General features: G+C 44.9%; 1 protein-coding gene across 1 annotated transcript in view; it reads left to right on the top strand.

Annotated features, from left to right (window-relative positions):
- ACE2 (angiotensin converting enzyme 2) overlaps nt 1-20354 on the top strand; it is a 637108-nt gene extending 616754 nt beyond the window's left edge. Inside the window, exon 18 of the mRNA XM_078657651.1 lies at nt 17875-20354. Coding sequence (XP_078513777.1) covers nt 17875-18007 — 133 coding nt within the window. The 3' untranslated portion in view covers nt 18008-20354. The remainder of the gene's footprint in view (nt 1-17874) is intronic.
- The last annotated feature ends 1699 nt before the right edge of the window (nt 20355-22053 follow it).

A 22053-nucleotide genomic window follows, 5' to 3' on the forward strand; every position in this document is an offset into this window, starting at 1 on the left:
TTTGGGAAATTGGAGCTGACATATATATATATATATATATATATATACACACACTACAGAAGAGAGGGCTTACAGCCAGCCCCCTGCAGCCATTGACATTTTAAAAAATTGACAATGGCTACATACGCAATTCTTAAGTCATGGAATTAACTAGCCACGGGGTCAAAATCTTCACTGTGCCTCTGCCCCCGCACCCTCTACACCATCACCCACCCCAAACTTCAAGCTCCCGGTAAGAAATGGGAAGTCCTACTCAAATAAGAAACACAATCCCTGTCACAGTGAACCATAAAGTCACTAAAAAAACATATTCTTAACCCTATGATTGCCTAACACAAAAGCAGTCAGGCTTAACTTAGAGGCAACTTGTAAAGTATTTAAGCATCACACAAGCAGTAATAAAGTGAAAACACAATGCCAATCAAATCTGAAACCAATTTCGAAACATCATGTAAATTTTAATGAGGAAAATTACACAAAAATGACAAAAATCTAATCAGTAGAAACAGAGATTGAATTTTTTTAAGTTTTAGGTGAAAAAAGCACCAAAAAGCACAAAGCGCCACTCGTGGTTATCTGGTCCTGTTGGACCGACCCAAAGTCACAAGTTTAAGCTGACCCAGATGGAGCCCGGGTCAGATACAGGGACCAGATTCGTCCCGCTGAAGAATTACTTTGCCGTTTCGGTATTTGGGTATACAAGTATAAAATTCCCCAACAGACCTACTTGATGGTAACCTCACATACACTGTCACAACCTTGAGATCCTATATGACATTTTGGCACACATTACCTCTATCAGTGATGAGACGTGTAACCCTCCTAAATATGGTGGTCCTTCTCCGCCTCTTATACTGCTTGCTAACTTACCCCTATATCTCCCAACATAATTTTTTCGGTCTTTTGAAAAGCACATGAGGGAATTCATCTGTAACAAATAGCGATGTAGGGTGGCACTTCAGCAGCTCTACTTACCCACGAACCATGGCAGGCTTGCTCTACCGAATGTAGAAAAATATTATCTTGCCTCCCAACTCCAATGGGTAGCTAAATGGGAATTAACCTACTACTAGCTGACACCAGCCTGGACGTTGCCCAGAACCCTTCACTTGTTCCACCCATTCACCTGCACAAACATGCCTGACTCAGTGTTGCTGGGTGTAGCATACAGCTGCTACTGCCGGATTCTTTATCTCACACAGTTAGTAACCCCTTTTGCACCAGCACTAGCCCTATTAGATGAGCCTAGAGGCCACAACTTCACCTTATTGGCGGAGCTAACCACTTGGCACACAACTGGTCTGCATACCTTGGGAGATCTCTACTAAGATGGTGCTCTCATCCCTTAGGAAATGCTAATTGCGGACACAGGTTTACCACCCAGCCAATTATTATTGTTCTTCTCATGTCGTTGGCAAATACATGATGCAACATGACACAATAGCATCAGACTCACCTCACCATACAGTACCTGCATGTTATGGGCGCTGGGCCAACTCTTGTGGCCTTGCGCTGCCACTGGGAGGGTGACTTGGCATGCCCCTCCATGGACAAGGAATGGGCTGTCCAGTTGGAAGGTCCTACATACATTCCGTGAAGTGCTCGATTTTGCCTTATCCAAGTCTACATTATACATAGGACCTATCTCACTCACGTCAATATCAATCTCTACTTTCACCGTATAGATGCTGCATGCGCTTGCCCATCTCTCCGTTACTGGCAAGGTGCCACATCTAGACTGTACACCTGCACAGGGCATCCAGCACTACATGAATGGGAAACATGTCTCTTGGGGCTCTAGGACAGAGACAAGAAACACAGAGTTACCTCCCATTTTCTATTCTTGGGGTTACTGATGGCCAAACCTCTAATTACCAGTTGGTGGAAATCCCCCCAACCCCCTCCACTTGTAGCCTGGATGCAATCTCTCCTCACATTGGCGAAGGCGAAAAGCGCTGCGCTACATAGAGAAGACAGTCTAGGAATGCCTTCCACAAAGTCAAGGAGTTTGACAGATATTTGAAGTAGGATGAATAGTAACTGCTTGGAATTAAATGCAGATAAGACGGAGGTCCTGTTTTTGATTCAGACACCCCCTCCCGCATCTTGCCTCTGGTGGCCCACAGACTTGGCACCTCTGCCGATTCCAGCAGAGGGAGCAAGAAATTGTGGCATCAAGTAGGAGACGGATCTATCTTTCATGGCACAAGTATGGCAGATTTCGTCAGTGTGCTTCGGGAGGTTGAAAAGCGTAAGGAAATTTCTCCACTTGCTCCCGGAAGAGAACCGCAGGATAATAGTAAATGCGCTGGTGACCTCGCATTTGGATTAAGCCAACAGTTTGCATCTGGGGCTGCCAGCCTACCTGATACACAGACTACAGATGGTTCAGAATGCTGCGGCAAGGCTGATTCACCCGGTCCCCTTCCTTTATCACATCTCCCCTCACCTGAGACAATTACATTGGCTCAAGGTGGCTAAGAGGATTGAATTTAAGGCGTTGACCTTTGCTTTCCGAGCCATAGGAGATAGGGGCCCAGGCTACGGCTCAGCCCATATCGACAGGAACGGACTCTAAGATCCAACCACCAGCGCCTGCTCTGCATCCCTCGATATTCTGAAGTACTGGGTTTTTCAGAACCCAGCGGTGCAGGGGAACACACCCTAAGACTTCGAGTTCTTCCTGTTTCAGACTACAGAAACACAGAGTCTTCTTGGTGAAGTCAAAGATCGAGTTTATTGGCTGCAGCCAGTAACAGGTATCCTAGAAGTACAACACTGTGTATGTTCTCAGGAGACTGCTCAATCTTACAAAGCCAGCCATCCCTTTTTATACAAAATATTATGCTTTAGGCAAACATTCCTTATTTTACAGTTGACCATTCACATATTTTCACGACAAAGAAAAAGCAGATTCATGATGACAAGCCCATTTTCAGTTTGTCCAGCCCACAATCAATTACCCGGCACGGCCCAACATTTCTCATCAGATATCGACGGACCCCTAATAAAATCGGGCACCTCCTCCTCGTAAAGCAAGTCATAAAGCAAAAGACAGAGACAGGTGTGTGTAAGATTAGGCATGGTTTTTATGCGATGAAAGGTTTATGGTATGTTTGTGCCTTGATACTAATCTCGATCGGCCACTGGGAAAGGAACTGGCTGAACAGGTTTGGCTTCAGGCAGTGGAGGCAGCTTGCCCAGGTCACACAAAAGTCAGTGAAGGTGTACGTGTCCTTAAGACTGGTTTTAGCCTTAGTCATCGGCCTATGTGAGGGCAATAACAAAATGGCTGCCGTACACAAAATGGAACCCGAGGGTTCAGGACGGAATTTCTGTTTTCAGGGTGATCTCGTGACTCGAATACGACGAAAATACTCGTGCATAGTATACTCGTCATTCTCGGTCTATTGATACTAACATCGTCATGATACGACGATGTTTATGACACGGGTCCAGAATTTTCAGTACCACAGACCCTCCTTTTGCCTTTACATAGGCAATTAACCTTTACTCACGCTAATCTGAGTCCAGGTCTATATTTATAAACTCATTGAGATGTTGCTGTAGCATCATCCTATTACTTAGCTCGTTCCTCGATACAGGTTTCCTTACACACAATGTAGCAAAGAGGCCACATATAGCAGGAGCACATTGTACACACAGACAGAACAGGAAAAGGATGGCTAAGATCATCCCAATGACCATCAGAATTTTCCATCCCCATACGCATAACATTTCCCAGAACCATCCCATCAGCGACCAATCTCCTTTATCCACATGAATAGATTTGGAGATCTTATGCAGTCTGGAAATGGCCTGGTACACTGTTGGAGCGTTATCTGGAATGAAAACACAGCAACTTGATTGGATCACTTTACATACCCCACCTCAGTCTGCAAGTATGACGTCTAACGCGACCCTATTCTGAAGAGTCATAAGACGATCCGACTGGAGCTCAGCAGTCAAGTTACTAAGGGCACCGGCAGTTTCAACTACGGTGGACTCAACCACCCTCGTTAATTGCCTTATGTTCCTGCTGTTAACCATGGGTCCCCAAAACGGCAGAAAACCTTTCACGAAGTCTCCAAATTCTTGTCCTGTAGTGTCTTCATTACTGAAGACACCTCTAACTACCCTTGTCTTATGGTAATCTGCCGTGGCTGTGTAGGTGGGAGGCAACAGGAACGAAACAAAACATGTGCCCGAGAAGTCAGGGGGCAACCATGTGTATGCTCTATCATGACAGATGAAATAGGTACCCTTAGCTGCTAGGAACGAAGGGGAAGTCTGGGACGCAAAAACATGCGTCTCATTGCAAATACTCCTTCCTAGCTGAGCTCTGGGATTCTTGCCATTACCTTGCAGACATAGATGACCCTGATGGGGTACAATCCAAATCGGGGAGGATCTTTTTGCTCGCTGGTTCTCACTCAGAGTAACTCCATATCCGGTCACGTTCCATCCAATATATGCTAGTGTCTCGTCTCTCGGGATAGTCTCATAGGAAATAGCTTCCCTAATCATATCTACTATACCCTTAACTAGAGCACTATTCTTCGGATTATCTTTCACAGAACGTAGGGGGTTGACTTCATGAGCGTAGATGAACATTGTTCTGTATGCCCACACAGAACCATTATGGCTGAATGGCAGGACCAGATAAGGGATACTTTTGTCCGTAGTGTGAGGCATAAGACCACACACCCAACAGTTAGTCGTGTTTATTACTAATTGGTGTTGGTGCAAAAGCTGAACGAAGGAGTTATTAACGAACTCTAACCTTCTAGCGGACTCATGTTCAGGCAGAGGATGAAAAGAATGCAAGGAAACAGTAGAAGGAGGTATGGGCAGTGTAGTGGGTGCAAATGTCACTCGAAAAGAGAATAAGACATATCCTATTAAAAACATCATTACACTAAACAACATGAAAATGCATAATATCAAAAAACGTTTCCTGGTCATCATTCTGCAAATTTTAGCTTTAAAGGTCATTTCTTTGGCAGGTCTCTCCATCTCGAAAAACTCCATCCTCTCTAATTGCTGCTCGCGATGGTAGGGTGTTCTATGCTAAGGAATGCTTCTGTCCGTCCAGGGCAACTCCCTTCGACCAACCAGAACCGTCGACCTAACGTCTTCGGCTGCACTCCAAAGACTTCGGCAACCGCGACCCTACAGCTGCACCCGGATGGTGGTTCGAAAAACAAAAATAAAAAAGTTTCTCAGATGGGAGAGCTGCACTTTTAAAAATAGTAAAGAAAAAGAAATCTTTTTATTTGTCCATGATTCTCGGCCTCAGGTTATAACGTCTTTTTCCAGGTAATGTCTGGTCTTGAAACAACAGTTCAGGCTCGGTAGTGTCCAATTGATTTGACGGTGGCACAGCTTCTTGCAAAATATTGTCACTTTCACTTTCAGAATTCGTTCCTTTTACACGTGCATCACTGAAAGGCAGAAAACGAGGCACAGTCTCAGAGTCAGCGATACCCTCCTGGACCCACCAATCGTACGGCAGAGGCAAAGGGACCCTCTTGCAGTGTACACCGTGGATCCAGTTCTTCTTTCCTTCCACTCGAACGGCTGACCTCGTTGAGAGAAGGACCAGGTGGGGGCCTGTCCAACGGGGCTGATCGTTTTTCGTCCGCTGGAAATTTTTCACCAAGACCCACGAACCAGGATTGATAGTATGTCCTGGATCTTCAGAGACCCGAGGCAGAGTATTGTGAACCTGTTGGTGTAAAACACGCAATTTATCCATCAATTAATACAAATAATCAAGCAGTACAGGGTGTTCGGTTTCACTGAATTTTGTCGGCCTTGGCACTCCCCATATGTTGGCCGGACGGCCGAACACGATTTCATAAGGACTAAGTCCCACTCGCGAATGCACAGTCATTCTTGTTGATAGGAGTGCTAAAGACAGAGCGTCAGGCCATTTAAGACCAGAGCTTGCTTGTATCTTGGCCAGTTTCAGTTTTAGTGTGCCATTGTAGCATTCTACTAGTCCAGCTGATTGGGGGATTTTGCAGCGTGAAATTTTTGCTGGATACCTAGCCCTTCACATACTTTCTTCATCACTCGACCCACAAATTCACTCCCATTATCACTCCAGACCATTCTCGGCATTCCAAACCTAGGGAAGAATTCTTTGATAAGGGCTCTAGCTGTGGATAAGGCAGTGCTATCTTTAAGGGGATATGCTTCTACCCATCTTGAAAAGGCACAAACAACAACGAGTACGTATTTCAAATTGTTGCACCTTTCCATGTGGATGAAATCTAGCCGCAAAACCTCGAACGGATACGTTGGAGGCGCAAAATGACCAGCTGGAGTTGGGGTTCCCCTACCAGGATTGTGTTTCAGACACACCATGCAATTCTTAACCACATTCTCTGCACACTTAGGAATTCCTGCATTTTGCCATACTGGGGCCAACAACTTACAAATCCCTTTCACACTGATGTGAGCCATTCCATGGGCCATTGTAACCACCGCAAGCACATACGCATCGGGTAGCAACCATCGCTGATGCTCTGACAGTTCAACCCAACAACCATTTGCATCCAGTTTACCCGTACTCTCTCTCCACACACTCAACTCTTTCTCTGTGGCTTCAGCTTGAATAGACTTCACACTCTCTATTGTATCTTCACACATTCCAACGTCACCAACCCATCTTGCAGCTCCTGCAACATACATTCGACTCATCACATCTCTCGCTGTTTCTTTTGCAACTTCATCAGCAAACGCATTACCGCGACCAACGTCGTCAGTAACCTTCTTGTGTGCACTACATTTCACAATCGCAACTTGCAACGGCAGGGTCAGTGATTCCAGAAGCTCATTCACCAATTGACCATGTTGTATCTTCGTACCATGAGACGTAAGGAACCCACGTTCCTTCCACAAGCGTCCAAAACTGTGAGCCACACCAAACGCATACTGGCTGTCTGTATATATGTTCACTTTCTTTCCTTTTGACAACACACACGCTCTCTTAAGTGCAATCAACTCTGCTGCTTGAGCTGAATTATGTGGGATACGTGCAGCTTCAACAATCGTATGCAAAGTTGTAACAGCATATGCCGCAGTCGTATCACCATTCGGAAGCTTGAAGCATGAGCCATCCACCCATAAGGTACCATCACCCTTCACAAGAGGAGTGTCTTTCAGATCTACTCTCCCTTTCGTTTCTTCTTCTGTCCTGAGAAAACAATCATGCTGTTCAGAAACATCTGTCTCTGCTACAATCGGCAACAACGTAGCTGGATTCAGCGTGTTGCATCTCTTTATGTGCACATGACTCGCTAACAGGGTTAACTCGTAACCTGACAATCGAGCACTAGTTAAGTGCTGTGTCTTGGTCCTGTTTAACAAAGTGTCCACTGCATGTGGAACCATTACAATCAATGTATTATTCATCACTAAACCAGCAGACTGTCGAATAGAAACAGCTGCCGCCACTGTGGCTATCAAACAACTTGGCAACACTCTAGCTACCGGATCCAAAGTCGACGAGAAATACGCGCATGGACGCTGCTTGTCCCCAAAAGACTGTGTCAATACTGACAATGCACATCCTTCTTTCTCATGGACATACAGTGTAAAGGGCTTACTGTAGTTGGGGGTACCCAACACAGGAGCCGAACACAATGCATCACGCAATTCGGAAAAACTTTTCTGACAATCTTCAGACCACGGAAGGGGAGTCTTTACAGGTCAATGCTACCAAAGGTTTGGCCAGCAAAGAAAAATTCGGTATCCATTGTCTGCAATATGATGTAATACCCAAGAAAGCACGCACTTCTCTCTGTGTTATTGGCACACTCAATTTTGCAATTGCTTGAATTCTTTCTGGGGTCAGTTTCCTTCCCTCCTTTGATAAGAGATGACCTAAGTAGGTCACTTCTTGTCGACAATATTGCAATTTCGAAAGAGACACTTTGTGATGCAAATCAGACAAATGACGCAACAACGACAACGTGGCTTCTTTACAGATTTCCTCAGTATCTGCAGCGACGAGTAAATCGTCGACGTACTGAATAAGGGTTGCGCCATCAGGTAAAACAATCGTGTCAAGCTGTGTTTTTAAAGCCTGACTATATATCGATGGACTTTCACAGTAGCCTTGGGGAGCGCGTTTGAAGCGGAAACTTCGGCCTCCTAAACTGAATCTGAAAATATCTCTGCTTTCCTCGGCAATTGGGATGCTGAAGAAAGCATTCTTCAAGTCAATCACCGAGAACCAAGTCGCGGAAGCTGGAATCATAGTCAATAGGGCAGTGATATCAGGAACAACTGGAAACTGTTGCAAAACAATTTTATTCACCTCTCTAAGATCAATCACAAATATGTAAACAGGTGGCTGAGAAGGGTCAGTACGTTTCAAAACAGGACTATTGCAAACGTTGCCTCTTGTCTCTTCAATTACATCTTTTTCAATCAAATCATAAATGATCGCTAGTAACGCCTTTTCGCCTTCACTAGAGATCTTGTATTGGGGAATACGTGGCATTTTAACATTGGCTTTCAATGTCACGACATATGGCGGTATTTCCAAGAGACCTACATCATTAGGACCAGTAGCCCAAAGAATCTCAGGAAGAGATAACAATTCCATCGGAAGTTTATCCTTCGACAAATACATTGGGGAGACCACTTTCTTACCCAGTGTGAGTCGTACTCCCGAAGGAGAACAATACAACGTCGCATACAATCTTTTCAACAGATCCAATCCTAACAAGTTCTCACCACAACCTGTCGTCAGAATAAGGGGTGCTTCGAATTCACAAGGTCCAACAGAAAGGGACATAGGACTAGAAACCGGATTCCTAACCGGGGCGCCAGAAAAACCTACTGAAACATTTGTTTCGCCAGACAAAGGTGCGCCAGGGAGTTTAGAGTGCATAATAGAACTCTTTGTGCACCAGTATCCAACAGAAAAGGCTCTGACACACCTGATGTAATCACCTCAACATAAGGTCCATTCTGATCTACTGGAACTGAAACAACGCCCTCTATTTGTCTATGGCTGTCCTAGCAATCATTACCTTCCATGTTCTCATCTTCCGCATAGTAGTCATCTGCATAGTACTGAGTCGTCCTACCAGACGTGTTATTCTGCTGATCAAAACTATTCATTGAATTTTGAGGAGGAAAAGGGCGCGTGTTCTGGGGAAAATTTCCTCGTCCTCTACCTCTAGGAGCTTGAGAAATGCCTCGACCTCTTGTGCTAGAAACACCATTCATACGTTGTAACAAAGCAGGACAGCTACTCTTAAAATGACCCTCTTCTTTACAATATGCACACTGATTAGGACCTACAGGAAAACGTTGTTAAGAAAACTCGAACCTTTGCAAGTTTCTCTGAAATTGCTGAGGCTGCTGATAGTTACTCTGACCACCACGAGGCGGATACGCCTGCTGTAAAAGCACCTTTGTCTTTAATTCTTTAGTTTTCTTGTCTGCTCTATCCTTCTCATCTTTATCCCTATTTTCATAATACTGTGCAGTTGCCAATATTTGTGCTGAAGAGGAAACGGCCCAAGAACTCTCTGAATCTTTCAATTTCTTACACAGCTCGGGAAGTAAATTATGTACAAACTTGTCAACGAACAACCGTTGACCACCTTCCGTACTCATATCTTGACCACTGTGGTCGATAAACGTCTCTTCAAACCTAGTGAAGAAATCAGACACGGTCTCCTCTTTCTTCTGCTTACATGCTGACAATTTATCCCAATTCACACGCATCGCAGGCATTAAAGTCTTCATGTAAGTAACGATCTTACCAGGGAGTTCTGCTACTAAAGGCTCAGGTTTAGCACCACCAACTAGTCTATCATCTGCAGCACTAATATTAGCCCATGAGTCACCCAACTCTTGCGCATGATCTGTATGGCGAATCAATCCCCACAAAGGCTGTGGAACAACATTCCCAAACAACATGTCTATGTCAGCTAGATTCATAATGCATGAGTCTGCGGTCTGTGATAGTTCCTTGTAATACCCTGCAGGATTTTTACGGGGGTCAGGTAAAGTCTGCTTAAGAGCCAAGACTTCAGATCTCTTCCATAGGACATGTACCCAAACACGCTGAAAATGCGCTGGTATAGCTGGGGGAACATTATTCGGACCAACCGGTACTTCTTCCTTCCATGCCGGAGGAACCTCCCTCAGTGGGTACTGTCATACTTTCTTCCTAACAGAGGAGTCAGGTTCAAATAGTGGCTGAGAAGGAGGCTCACTCCTAAACGACAACAACGTCGCAACTGCTTTTTCAACGTCGGAACCCACAATCGTGCCCTTTGCAAACTCAGACCGTACACGGCACAAATCAGGCGGATTGGTTTCCAATTCATTGTCCTCCAATTGCTCACAAAGAAAAACACACATTTTCTCAAAAACATATCTCTGCTTCGGTGCTTCCCATTGACGGAAGACATCCATAACAGATTCCACATCATATCTTAAAGGGCAAGTAACCCATTTATGCGCCATACGGTCAAACATTTCTCTCTCTCGAGAATCAGGCAGTTGACTACGCGACTGTTTACGCTCCGAATCAGGGGTCACACCAGATGACCCAATGAGAGGAAATATAAGACTAGCAACAGTATCAGTCATTCTCTGTCGAACAGAAGGAGAAGTCGACAGGACGGGAGAAAAAGCGGGCTGAGACAAGGTCAATGTAGGAGCAGTAGCAGAGGAGGTAGTAAGGATGTGAGAAGTTGGCCTGATAGGTGATGTTTCCAATTCTGGAACCACCTATTATCAGACCAAACAATCCCTTATGGTGTCTGGTTGTAAGTCAACCTTATTAGACAAGCTATCCTAGGGGTAGCATGGACTAAGCAGCCTAAAGGCTTAACTTAAGAGGTCGTGTTAAGCGAGCTGTTTTACCACATACAATCCTGTAATATCAAATGAAAGGACACCACACAAGTATATATTATAAAAATATATGTGTTTATTACTAAAAACAATCCCCAGTATTCTTTATGAATAAAGGGGCACAAGCGTTAAATCAAAAGCACTGTTTAAACATACAAGTTGCACAATTATGGATGAGGGCGGGTGGCCACTCAAACCATATACTAAACAAGTGGTATAAGAGATGCCACTCGAGCAGTGGTTAGGCCTAGGGCCTAGGGAATCGCTGGGAGCAGTCAGGACAAGCAATGCTGAAGTCGGGAATGGCCCTCGGGATTCGGGAGTTGTGCGGAAAGCGCACGCATGCACCAATGTTAACCAATGGTGCGTAAAAGTCATAAAGTTAAAGTTTAAGGACACTTCCGCTGGACCTAGAGGAACAAAACTTAACACACAGACCCTAGAGATGTGCACCAGTGTGGGAACACCGGCGGAGCAAAGTTACCTCACCCACAGGAAGTGGGTGCACAGGGTCGAAGTGGCGTCGGGTTTTGACACGCAGGCTCTTGGTGCTTGAAGCTGAAAGGGCTGCAGGCAGGTTGAAGATGAAGTGTCCGGTGGAGTCCAAGGGTGGACTCAAGTCGAAGGGTACCTGAAAGCAGAGGGGACAGAGTCTGGGTCACTCAGTAGTGACCAGGGTGGAACCAGGACGGAACCAGGCAATGTCGGGCGCAATCAGGTGGTCGTCGAGGAGCTTCTCTCCGCTGTCACGTGGGCTCTGGGGCATCTGCGATGTCCAGGAGCAGGTCACGATCTGTCCCACGCAGGCTCTCACCGTCGGTGCAGTCGGCTTCAAGTTTGGAGCAAACAACACTTGGCAAGAGCAATCCACGCGGGATCGGAAGATTGCTTCTCACTCGGACCAGGAAGGTCAGAGTCGGGGCTCCTTTTCAGGGGAGCTGGTGTGGATCTGGAGCAACCAGATTCACGAGTCTTCTTTGTAGTTTCGTCGGCACAGGGACCACTAGCCAGCGGGCAAGTGACCGGGCCAACGCGTTGAGCCAAATGGAGCAGAAGGGCCCCACGCAGCACTCGTCGAGTGTGGAGTGCTGAACTTCGGCTCAGGAGTAGCTCAGGGTGGGGGCTTCTCAAACCCCGGTGCACAGCTTCGAGGGTCACTCGTGGGCTGCACGGTCAGCGTCTCGTGGTCAATTCAAGATGGCGAGCCTCACGCTTCCGGTCGCCTCCACGGGTCTCAGCTCTGCAGGGACTGTGGATCGGTCTGTTGGAAGGCAGGCAAGCTTGATCTCGTTGATCTCAGTCGCTCGAGTTCCGGCGGGAACTGCAACTAAGTAGACGTCGAGGGCTGGATGGTGCCTGCTGCTGCAGGGTGGTCACTCCTTGACCACAAGGGAGATTCTTCGGGCTTCCACGTTGAGATGGAGGTCCAAGGGTCCAGAGTTTCCTTTCTAATGTTTCTTCCAGGAAATCTGATGTGCATTGGCACTGCTCCCACTCTTATTCCAATCTGGGGGGCGTGATTACCTGCTAGGTCCCCCCCTATGGGTGGGACCCAGGAAGGGGGTGGATACACCCCTTTCCTTTGATCCAGGCCGCCCTGGCACGAGGGCTGGAGTGCCCCAGAACCGGTTTGGCCGGATTATGCAAGGGGCAGCCTTGTGCGCCCCAGGCAGTGTCTGGTTTCTTTCAGACCTCCCTGCTACAATCCACTATCTCCTGTCTGGAGGGCGGTGACACCCTCCTGTGACAGGAAACCCTTTGTCCAGGACCCATTTGGCCGAGTTTCGGTCAGCTGCAGGGGTCCAGACATTTGTCTGTGGCAGAGGCATCCATTTTGTGGACCTAAGGTCTTTGGAGAAATTAACCGCATTACAGTAAAGGAACATGTCTTACCCCTCTAGAGGGGTGGAATGCTATCCCCGTCGCCAGAACTGGCGAGGGGATAGTATTCCAAATCGTATGACACCTTACACGACATGTTTTGATAAAGCCAAACCAAAGTTGCTATTTAACCGCGAGGATTATAAGGCACTTAAGAGTATATGGTATGGCATTATCCTGAAACAGCTTAGGGAGTTGTTCCCGACAGCTGCAGACAGGCTCAGCTCATGCTAGAGCTCCATCTCACATAAAACCACGCACTCTGCCTCCAGGATTGATGAGGCCTTCCATAGGAGTGGCTCACAGGTTTACTTGTGTCCAGATATAGGTTTAGATATAGGTATACTATATCTAAGCAAGGGGTGCTTACACCACCTTACCCCAGCTGAGTGATCAGCCAGTTGTGTCAATTTAAGAACCAGCCAGGGGTGGCAAAAGATATGCTGCAGCCCCTGGTAGGCCTTGGTGGCCCCTATGCCCTGGGCACCTATAGTGCATTATACAGGGGCTGACAAGGAGTCCATTTCCAATTGGTATGTGCCTATAGCACATGTGTCAGTAATTTAGTGAGAGAACAGCAGGCTGGGGGTCTGATCAGCAGGCCCACAGCCTCAGTAGTCGAAAACCAGTGAAGCAAAAAGCAAAAATTTGGGGTGACCATAGGATAGCAGACCCTACTCTCCTACAAAGGATAGATGTAGAAGTTACAGGAGTTAAAGTCGGAACAGGTAGCGAAGCTGGTAGCAGAGTCAGTGGCCCTTGAGAAGGTTGGACCAGAAGAGTAGGAGCCAACTGAAGAGGTGCTGGCGGTAGTGGGGGAGCAGGAGGCAACACAACCAAAGGTTGCGCAGCTAAAGGTTGCGGAGGTGCTGTAGCACTCTGCGCATAAGGGGGTGGTGAACTCAATAAGTGTGACATTAAAGGATCTTTTTCAAGGTCTTTTGCTGCATCTTGCTGAAGAAGCGGCAAAGCTGGGTAACATTTATCGATTACCATTTTACGTTGCCTGTGCAACTGCTCACTCATCTGTTCTTCTTCGTTATCTTTAAACTGCATAGCAGCTTGCATTATCGAGATACCCTTTTCTCTTTTATTTCTTTTTGCTAATTTAATTTCTTTCTGTTTGGCTTCCTTTCGCCATAGGCGGAAAGAGTCAAACATCGCCGGCCGGGCTTTCTTCTTAAAGAGTCTAACCTCCAGATTGTCTAGGATCTCTGTGTCAAAACTACCGTATTGGGGCCATTTTAAAACACCATCTTTCCTGGTGTATCGGATCCATACTTCATTATATGCGATGGGCCCTACGCCATGTTTCACATACAGTTCATTGGTTGGAGTTCCAATTGGAGGAACCGGACACGAGTCCTCCAATCGGGAATCCCTATTACAACCGAGACAAAACAAATTTACAAGTCTGCTAAGACCAGACATCTTCGCTCACTAGTCTAGCTTCAAACTTCAAAGGATTATCGAATACGATAGTCTCGTGAATACACGAGTCCCTCGGCTTTGGTACTTGCACGTTCCAAATCAAAGATCCCAATGGGATACCCAAACTAAGAACCAAACTAAGGACTGGGAGACGCTCCACTCATACTTAACTGAGGTATCGATGACGTCACCAGAAGACTCGCCTATCGTTTCGCTCTACAAATCATCAAGGGTCCAAAACAGGGCGATAGTCAGGGCAGCAGTCCTTTGTAGCCGTCGGGAAGCGGGGAACCTCGCAGCAAAGACTTTCGGACCACGAACGACATGCAGGGATCGATGAAGTGGTTGGCCTTCCTCCAGAATTTTCACACGAAGCTCCTCACGAACCTCTGGCTTGGACCGGTACCGCTGAAATCGCCCCACGTTGGGCGCCAACTGAAGTACTGGGTTTTTCAGAACCCAGCGGTGCCATGGAACACACCCTAAGACTTCGAGTTCTTCCTGTTTCAGACTACAGAAACACAGAGTCTTCTTGGTGAAGTCAAAGATCAAGTTTATTGGCTGCAGCCAGTAACAGGTATCCTAGAATTACAACAGTCTCTCAGGAGACTGCTCAATCTTACAAAGCCAGCCATCCCTTTTTATACAAAATATTATGCTTTAGGCAAACATTCCTTATTTTACAGTTGACCATTCACATATTTTCACGACAAAGAAAAAGCAGATTCATGATGACAAGCCCATTTTCAGTTTGTCCAGCCCACAATCAATTACCCGGCAAGGCCCAACATTTCTCATCAGATATCGACGGACCCCTAATAAAATCGGGCACCTCCTCCTCGTAAAGCAAGTCATAAAGCAAATGACAGAGACAGGTGTGTGTAAGATTAGGCATGGTTTGTATGCGATGAAAGGTTTATGGTATGTTTGTGCCTTGATACTAATCTCGATCGGCCACTGGGAAAGGAACTGGCTGAACAGGTTTGGCTTCAGGCAGTGGAGGCAGCTTGCCCAGGTCACACAAAAGTCAGTGAAGGTGTACGTGTCCTTAAGACTCGTTTTAGCCTTAGTCATCGGCCTATGTGAGGGCAATCACAAAATGGCTGCCGTACACAAAATGGAACCCAAGGGTTTAGGACGGAATTTCTGTTTTCAGGGTGATCTCGTGACTCGAATACGATGAAAATACTCGTGCATAGTATACTCGTCATTCTCGGTCTATTGATACTAACATCGTCATGATACGACGATGTTTATGACACGGGTCCAGAATTTTCAGTACCACAATTCCAAGACCCAACAAGGGGGTTGGTCCTTTTCGGTCAGGACCGCAAGATTGTGGAACTCTTTGCCATCTTACTTGCGCCAGTTTGAATTGGAACATGAGTTTAGGAAGGCCTTAAAAACCTGGCTCTTTAAGCAGCGATAATATCTGTATATTGCTATTTAGCTGCTGTTGTCTGCGTAGTGCCGGCAAACCTCTGTTTGAGGTAGCTGTGCACTTTATAAATGGCTATTGTATTGTATTACCCCTCATCAGCCATGTTAGCTTGAATCCAGTGGTGCAGAGAGCACGGGACCCATGTCTGGGCATACCCTTCCCACTTAGGGTGACAACAGCAAAAAAAAACAAATGAAGGACGGAAAGCTGAACAATGCAAACAGTCACACCCAGTCAAAGATCTGAGTTTAATCCATCGTTCTTTTACTCACCATGCCACCCCAGTTTGGACAAGCGATATGCAAATCTGTCTGACCCTGCTCCTCATGGAGACAGTCCAGCCCGAACTGCCAAGCCAGGTCCTCCCTGGACCGGAAACAAGCATCCTGTGACCAGTTGATGCTTTTTTCCGGTCCAGGGAGGACTGGCTTGGCAGGTCGGGCTGGACTGTTCCCATGGGGAGCAGGGTATCGACTGATTTGCATATGGCTAGGTTTAAACTGGAATTGCATGCGGAGCAAATAAAACGATGGATTTAGGCCCAGATCTCTGTACTGGGGTGAATGTTTACATTGTTCAACATTCTGTCCATCAATTGTTCTTTTTGCATTTGTCACCCCGAGTGGGACGGGTATGCCCAGACGTGGGTCACGTGATCTCTATGCCACTGGAGTCAAGCTAGCCTGGCTGATGAGGGGTGATACCCTAAAAGCGGTCCTAGGATGCCTGTTTCCGTTCCAAGGAGGACCAGGCCTGGCAGTTCATGCTGGACTGTTCCCATGGGGAGCAGGGTCAAGACTGATTTGCATATGGCTGGGTTTAAACTGGAAGAGCATGGAGAGCAAAAAACAATGAATTTAGGCCCAAATATCTGTACTGGGGTGAATGTTTGACATTGTTTAACATTCTGTCCATCAATTGTTCTTTTTGCAACTTTTAAAAAGGGACATTCTGAGAATAGTAACTTAAAATGTAACTTTACTATTAAAGAGGATTTTAAATTACAATTAATTTATATACCATGCATCTTGCCCATTTGAATATTCCGGGCCTACCTTAGTGGTGACATACTGGTATTAAAAAGGAAGGTTTAGGCCTGTCATAGGGGAAAATTCAGAAAACGCTTTGTGCAAACACTTTTTGTGTCAAAGATATTGTGATTAAGTGGAGAATAACTGTTAATTTGATTCATTTTGGAGTTACTTTGAATGTTAAAAACACAGTGCAGTGCACGCAGGTTTCGGAGGTAAATACTGACCTGAAATACTTTTGCTGTTAAATAATAGGGAGACAGGCAGCTCTCTAATCCTGCACAGCAAGCGATAGTCTGAATACAGTGCCAAATAAATGTTGGTTAAGAGGAAGATTAAGGTGTGCGCCTCTCACAATACTATACAATAAGAGTTATTTTGCAAGGTCCAAATGGCAGCTTAGAACTGCACTACAGGCTGCAGTGGCAGGCCTGAGACATGTTTTACAGTGCTACATTAGTGGGTGACACAATGCATGCTGCTGCTTTCCACTAGTAGCATTAAATGTATAGGACCTGGGTACAGTTAGTACCATTTGCTAGGAACTTACAAGTAAATTAAAGATAGCAATCAGGTGTAGGCCAATTTTACCATGTTTAAAAGGAAGAGCATAGGCCACTGGTTAGCAGGGAAAAATTGCACAGAGTCCTAAAACCCAACAAAAATGAGTTAAGCAAAGGAAGGCAAAAATCTAGGGTGACCCTGCTGAGACGACCAGGTCCACTACACTCTACCATTGCAGGATATGGATCTTACTGCCCCCGTCTGACACCAGGTTGCTCATAGTTTGACTTTTGCCAAAACTTGTTGAAGTGCTTCACAAGTATTGGTAAAATCAAATCATTGCAAAATACTGCTATGCATATATGGTGGGCACCTTACATGGGGGGTTTCGAAAAACATAAGCAAGGCCATTGAAAATGGCTGATGATGTCTGCATGGGAAAGCATGATTGCCATCTTCTATTAAATGTCTATGTATTTTTTGGGAACTTCATCATAGGATGACAATCGTGAATGTACGCGAATGCAAAGTCAAAAGGTTGGTGCTCTGTAGCAAGAGCGAGACAAATTGGCTTTGCATATGCTTGTTCTTTTTTCTTTAGTACATGGATATCAATTCTGATGGTAAATACAAATAATTAATTTCTAAGTTTAAAGGAAAAGCTAACACCAAGACTTCTGTTTTCATTTATAGGAAAATACAAGCTGCAAAGGGAGTGGAAGAACAGCAAGTAGCCATCGCACCCATCTATCCCGACGAATTTGCGGTTGCCCAGGGAAAAGAAAATCAGGCTTTCCAAAGTGAAGAAGAGCTAACAACATTTTAGAACCAAGTTGTAGACAAAATTTTAATCCAGCAGTATTTTATGGACTAGGTTATAATACAAGGAACTCAATTGCAACACCCTATAGGAAAAAGATGCATGGTCCAATGTTGCTTTTCTCAAGCCACGTCCTGAAGAGATGTAGTAACTAACCCGATAGATTCTCCTCTGAAACATTATGTGAATACATTATCCTTACATTCTGTGCCACAGAATTGTAAAAGAGGGGATATTTAACCCCTTCCCTGCGGTGTGGGGGGAGGAGGGCCACGTGCGGCGCCGCCGTGCTCGTGTTGAGCTCAGCTCGTCATGCTGTACAGTGTAGCTGTGCTCATGACGGGCTAAGCTCGTCACGACTCAGCCCAATCAATGGTACGTCCTGCATTGGAGGGGAATTAGCCCCGCGTGGGCGTTCCGCGGCGGTTATGACGAGCTCAGCTCCACTGTGCCTCATGATGAGCTCGTCATGAGCGTCGAAGGGGTTAAGTCTTCGATATAAACTAAACAAGCAATTTAGTGAACCAGCAGACATGGGGCCAGATTTACAAAGTGCCTCCGCGCTTGTGGCAGAGACCCTGCAGTTGTGGGGGAGTCTCCGCACTCAGGCCGGAACCTCTGGAATGTGAAATCTCATTGTGGAGAATCAGCACCGAATGGGGAGTCTCCCCAATGGCTACGGAGCCTCCACCACCACGAGTGCAAAGGCCCTTTGTGAATCGGGCCAATGTTGTTAATGTAAGTGCACAGTACTGAGCGCCTTTGCCTGTTTCATGATGCCATTTTCTGCACAGGAGCAAAAGGGGTTTGTGCACTTCATTTTTGGAGTCTTCAGCGCATACATTAACTTGAAAAATATCTACATTAATTTAATTTGTAGTTGCATTTTTATAAGAACCCAAATAGGATTAGTGGTGAATTAGCATAGGGAAATATGAAATGAATATGAGCGGTGGACTTGTGAGTCTGTTGGATTGAAAAGGAGTGGAGGTATGGAAAAGGGAAGGGTCTAGAAAGAGTTTATTTGGAGACCCTAGCAGCAGGAGCAGTTTTGGGATGGGGGGTTGAGTGTCAGAGGGAATGGTTTTGAAAGGCTTGTTTGTGAGATCTGAATAGTAAAAAGAGGTTTGAGATGATGCAAGGGAGGGGTAGAGGAGGGAATAGTCTAGAAAGGGTAATTTGGGGGATCATAGTAATGTTTGTTTTGCTGACTGCAGAGCTCAAACCACAGGGCATTAATTACCTCTGCATTCCCGAGCTCTGGTCATCAAAACAGGGTTTTCTCAAGTTAATGAGATTTATTAAAATGTCCAGTGCTTCATTTGTGAAGGGCCCTTCTCTGGAGGCTACTGCAGCTTGCACAATTCATTGCCCCTGCCAATGACAGTACAATCACAACTACTAACCATCAAACTCCTACAAGAATGACAATTCAAGGCCCCCAAAGCTATGAGAATGGCTTGGGCAGCTGGTATTAGTCCTGTTTTATGTTTATATAATTAATAAACAACTACTGTGTGCTCATCTTTAATTTGGACAAATAGTGCCACCACGTGGCAGACTGGCATAAATACTAGTGTTGGCAATTAAGTGCCTGTGCCGAGCATCGGAAAACCACTGGCTCAAATTAAGCACTGGAAATGTCCTAATACATTTTGAAAGTGACATTCTGTTTACCAGAGTGAACCTAACATAACTCAAAAATCATGAATATTTCAAAGAGGGAGAAGCAAAATGCTCTGTTTGGTAATACTGGCCAGGCAGTGTGGAAGATATTTACCCAGCAAAAAGTATGATGCGACAAGAAACACATTTTATGGAAATAGATGATCATGACTAATTAAGTGCTAATGATATCTCGTTTTGCATATATTTAATATGCGCTTTTGGTTTGTAAGATTCCGCTGTCGTTATGCATTTGGAGATGAAAAGGAAGGTCTTTTAAATGTAAAAGTGGTTTGTTGAAATATTCCAACGTCATACGACTGTACAGTTAGAACAAAGTTTATTCGTTACTATATAATCAGTCACCGATGTGGTACTTTTGTTTATGAATGCCTAAATAAAAACAATATTATTTCAATTTTTGTGAGATGTCCGATTTTAGTTTATTGGAAGGCAGAATGCCTCCATCCTTACGTTTGCAGACAAAGACAGGAAGTAGTAACATGGCTCCTGGATTTTTTTATACAATTAGTTAGTACTTCAGTTATATCTCAAAATGAAGGGAGGAGGGGCTCGGCAGTTAGTTAGAGTGCAAAAAACACGCTGTTAGATTGCAACCATGCCTTCCTATATTAGGCCTTGTATCAAATTTCCGAGAAACATATAAAGTAAAAGTGAACACACTGAACAATGTTGTCCTTGCGTTTTTTTACCAGTTCTTGGAAGTCTTCAGTCAAATCTGGAAGGGTGGAAGTCGAGTGCTCCTTTCAGGTGGCTATTAACAAGATGTAAAGACCTGCGTGAAGTTCTAAAATGTGTTGCTCAATGCCTGCACACATGCAGTATTGTGTAGAGTGAGCAGCGAAAGAGTCTTAACATCTAATAGTGTGGAGTACCTAAAAAAATATGGCCCAACAAAATATTCGAGATAAAGGAGTATCGCTGCTTATATTTGCTTTAATGTTTCTTTTTTAAATGGTGGGGCAATAATATTCATACACTGATTTATGATTTCTAAATGAATGCACTTGGCTTGACACAACTTGATTTAGTTAGAAAAGGGCATGGTCACCATAAATGAGTCTGAGATAATTTTGCAGGCCATTTACAAGCTCATAATACTGTGAGACCTCCTGGTCCACAATGTGTGGTGGCGACTAAGGACTGCCCCTAAGCACACCTGTGTTGAAGCAGAATGTACCTGCTATGACCTTTGATGTCCATCTCATCCCATCTTCTCCAGCACCACGAAATTTGATGAGACCACCCCTTTAACAGGACAATTCTGAGTCACGCTCTGAAATTAGTCGGGTGCTTCAAGTGGTTGAATCCTTTGCCTCCAACTAGACTGTGAATAAACATCTCAGCACTCAAATAAATTGCTGGAGTGGGCATAATTTGGTAGGCATAACTTCCACTTGATTTCAGGTCAAATCTTTCTGCTGCTACATCAGAAAGAGGATTGATGCGGCTACTCTAAAACGTCAGGATTGGTCATCTTCTGATGAGGAATCACAATGTTGCATAGGAAGATGTAGAAATAGAAACATATGCTCTTGGTATAAATGGGGGTGTAAATGATTTAAACTATGTAATCTTTAATTGCTCTGATCTAAAATAACGGCACATTTGTAAGGTCTAAGATCCTCATTTATGGACAGTGAGACCAATAATGCAAATTACGCTTTGTACAAACTTTGTTCAAGTATGAATTTATGTTTTGGTGTATATGAATACTTTAAATTATAATTTTTTAATGGAAATGAACAGTATCTTATGATGCCTTTCTAGCTATGTATGTTCTATGTAACTTTTCAAGTTATAATGCAAAAACTTTGAACTAAATTTGAATAAAAGCTTGGAACAATTGGCTGACCAAATTTTAGGTGTGCAGTTAAATGGATCACTAACAGCGCTTCAAGTGGAAAAAGTGAATGCTAACCAATCATGACCCCTATGCTATATTAGAGTAGCTCTAGACAGCTTGTTACCCTAAGCACTGTTTATAAGGAATGCAAATAAAGCTTTCAAAACAAGTATTTGTAATGATCCCAAATCAAGAATATAAGGGTGGGCTAATCAAGGTCAAATATGATCCTACATCTTCAAGGATGCTGCCAGTGACACCACTGCCTCAAGCAGTGACCACCAGCCTGCAAACCCTATGAAGGAGAGGCCAAAAAAGCTGATGTAAGGTGTGAAAATGACAGTCTTTGTGGAAGATGTAATAGTCATTGTTGCAAATAAAGAGTGGTCCTACGTCACGCTCCTCTACTATTCAGACAAAGCACAAACAATGCAGCAAAAGAAGAAACCATTGAACTACATTCAACAAAGATTCTGCACGTTTGTACATCACAGTTGAATGGTGGCTCTGTTCCAGATCA

Source organism: Lissotriton helveticus, chromosome 8 (assembly GCF_964261635.1).
Source record: "Lissotriton helveticus chromosome 8, aLisHel1.1, whole genome shotgun sequence".
NCBI classification, from domain to species: Eukaryota; Metazoa; Chordata; class Amphibia; order Caudata; family Salamandridae; genus Lissotriton; species Lissotriton helveticus.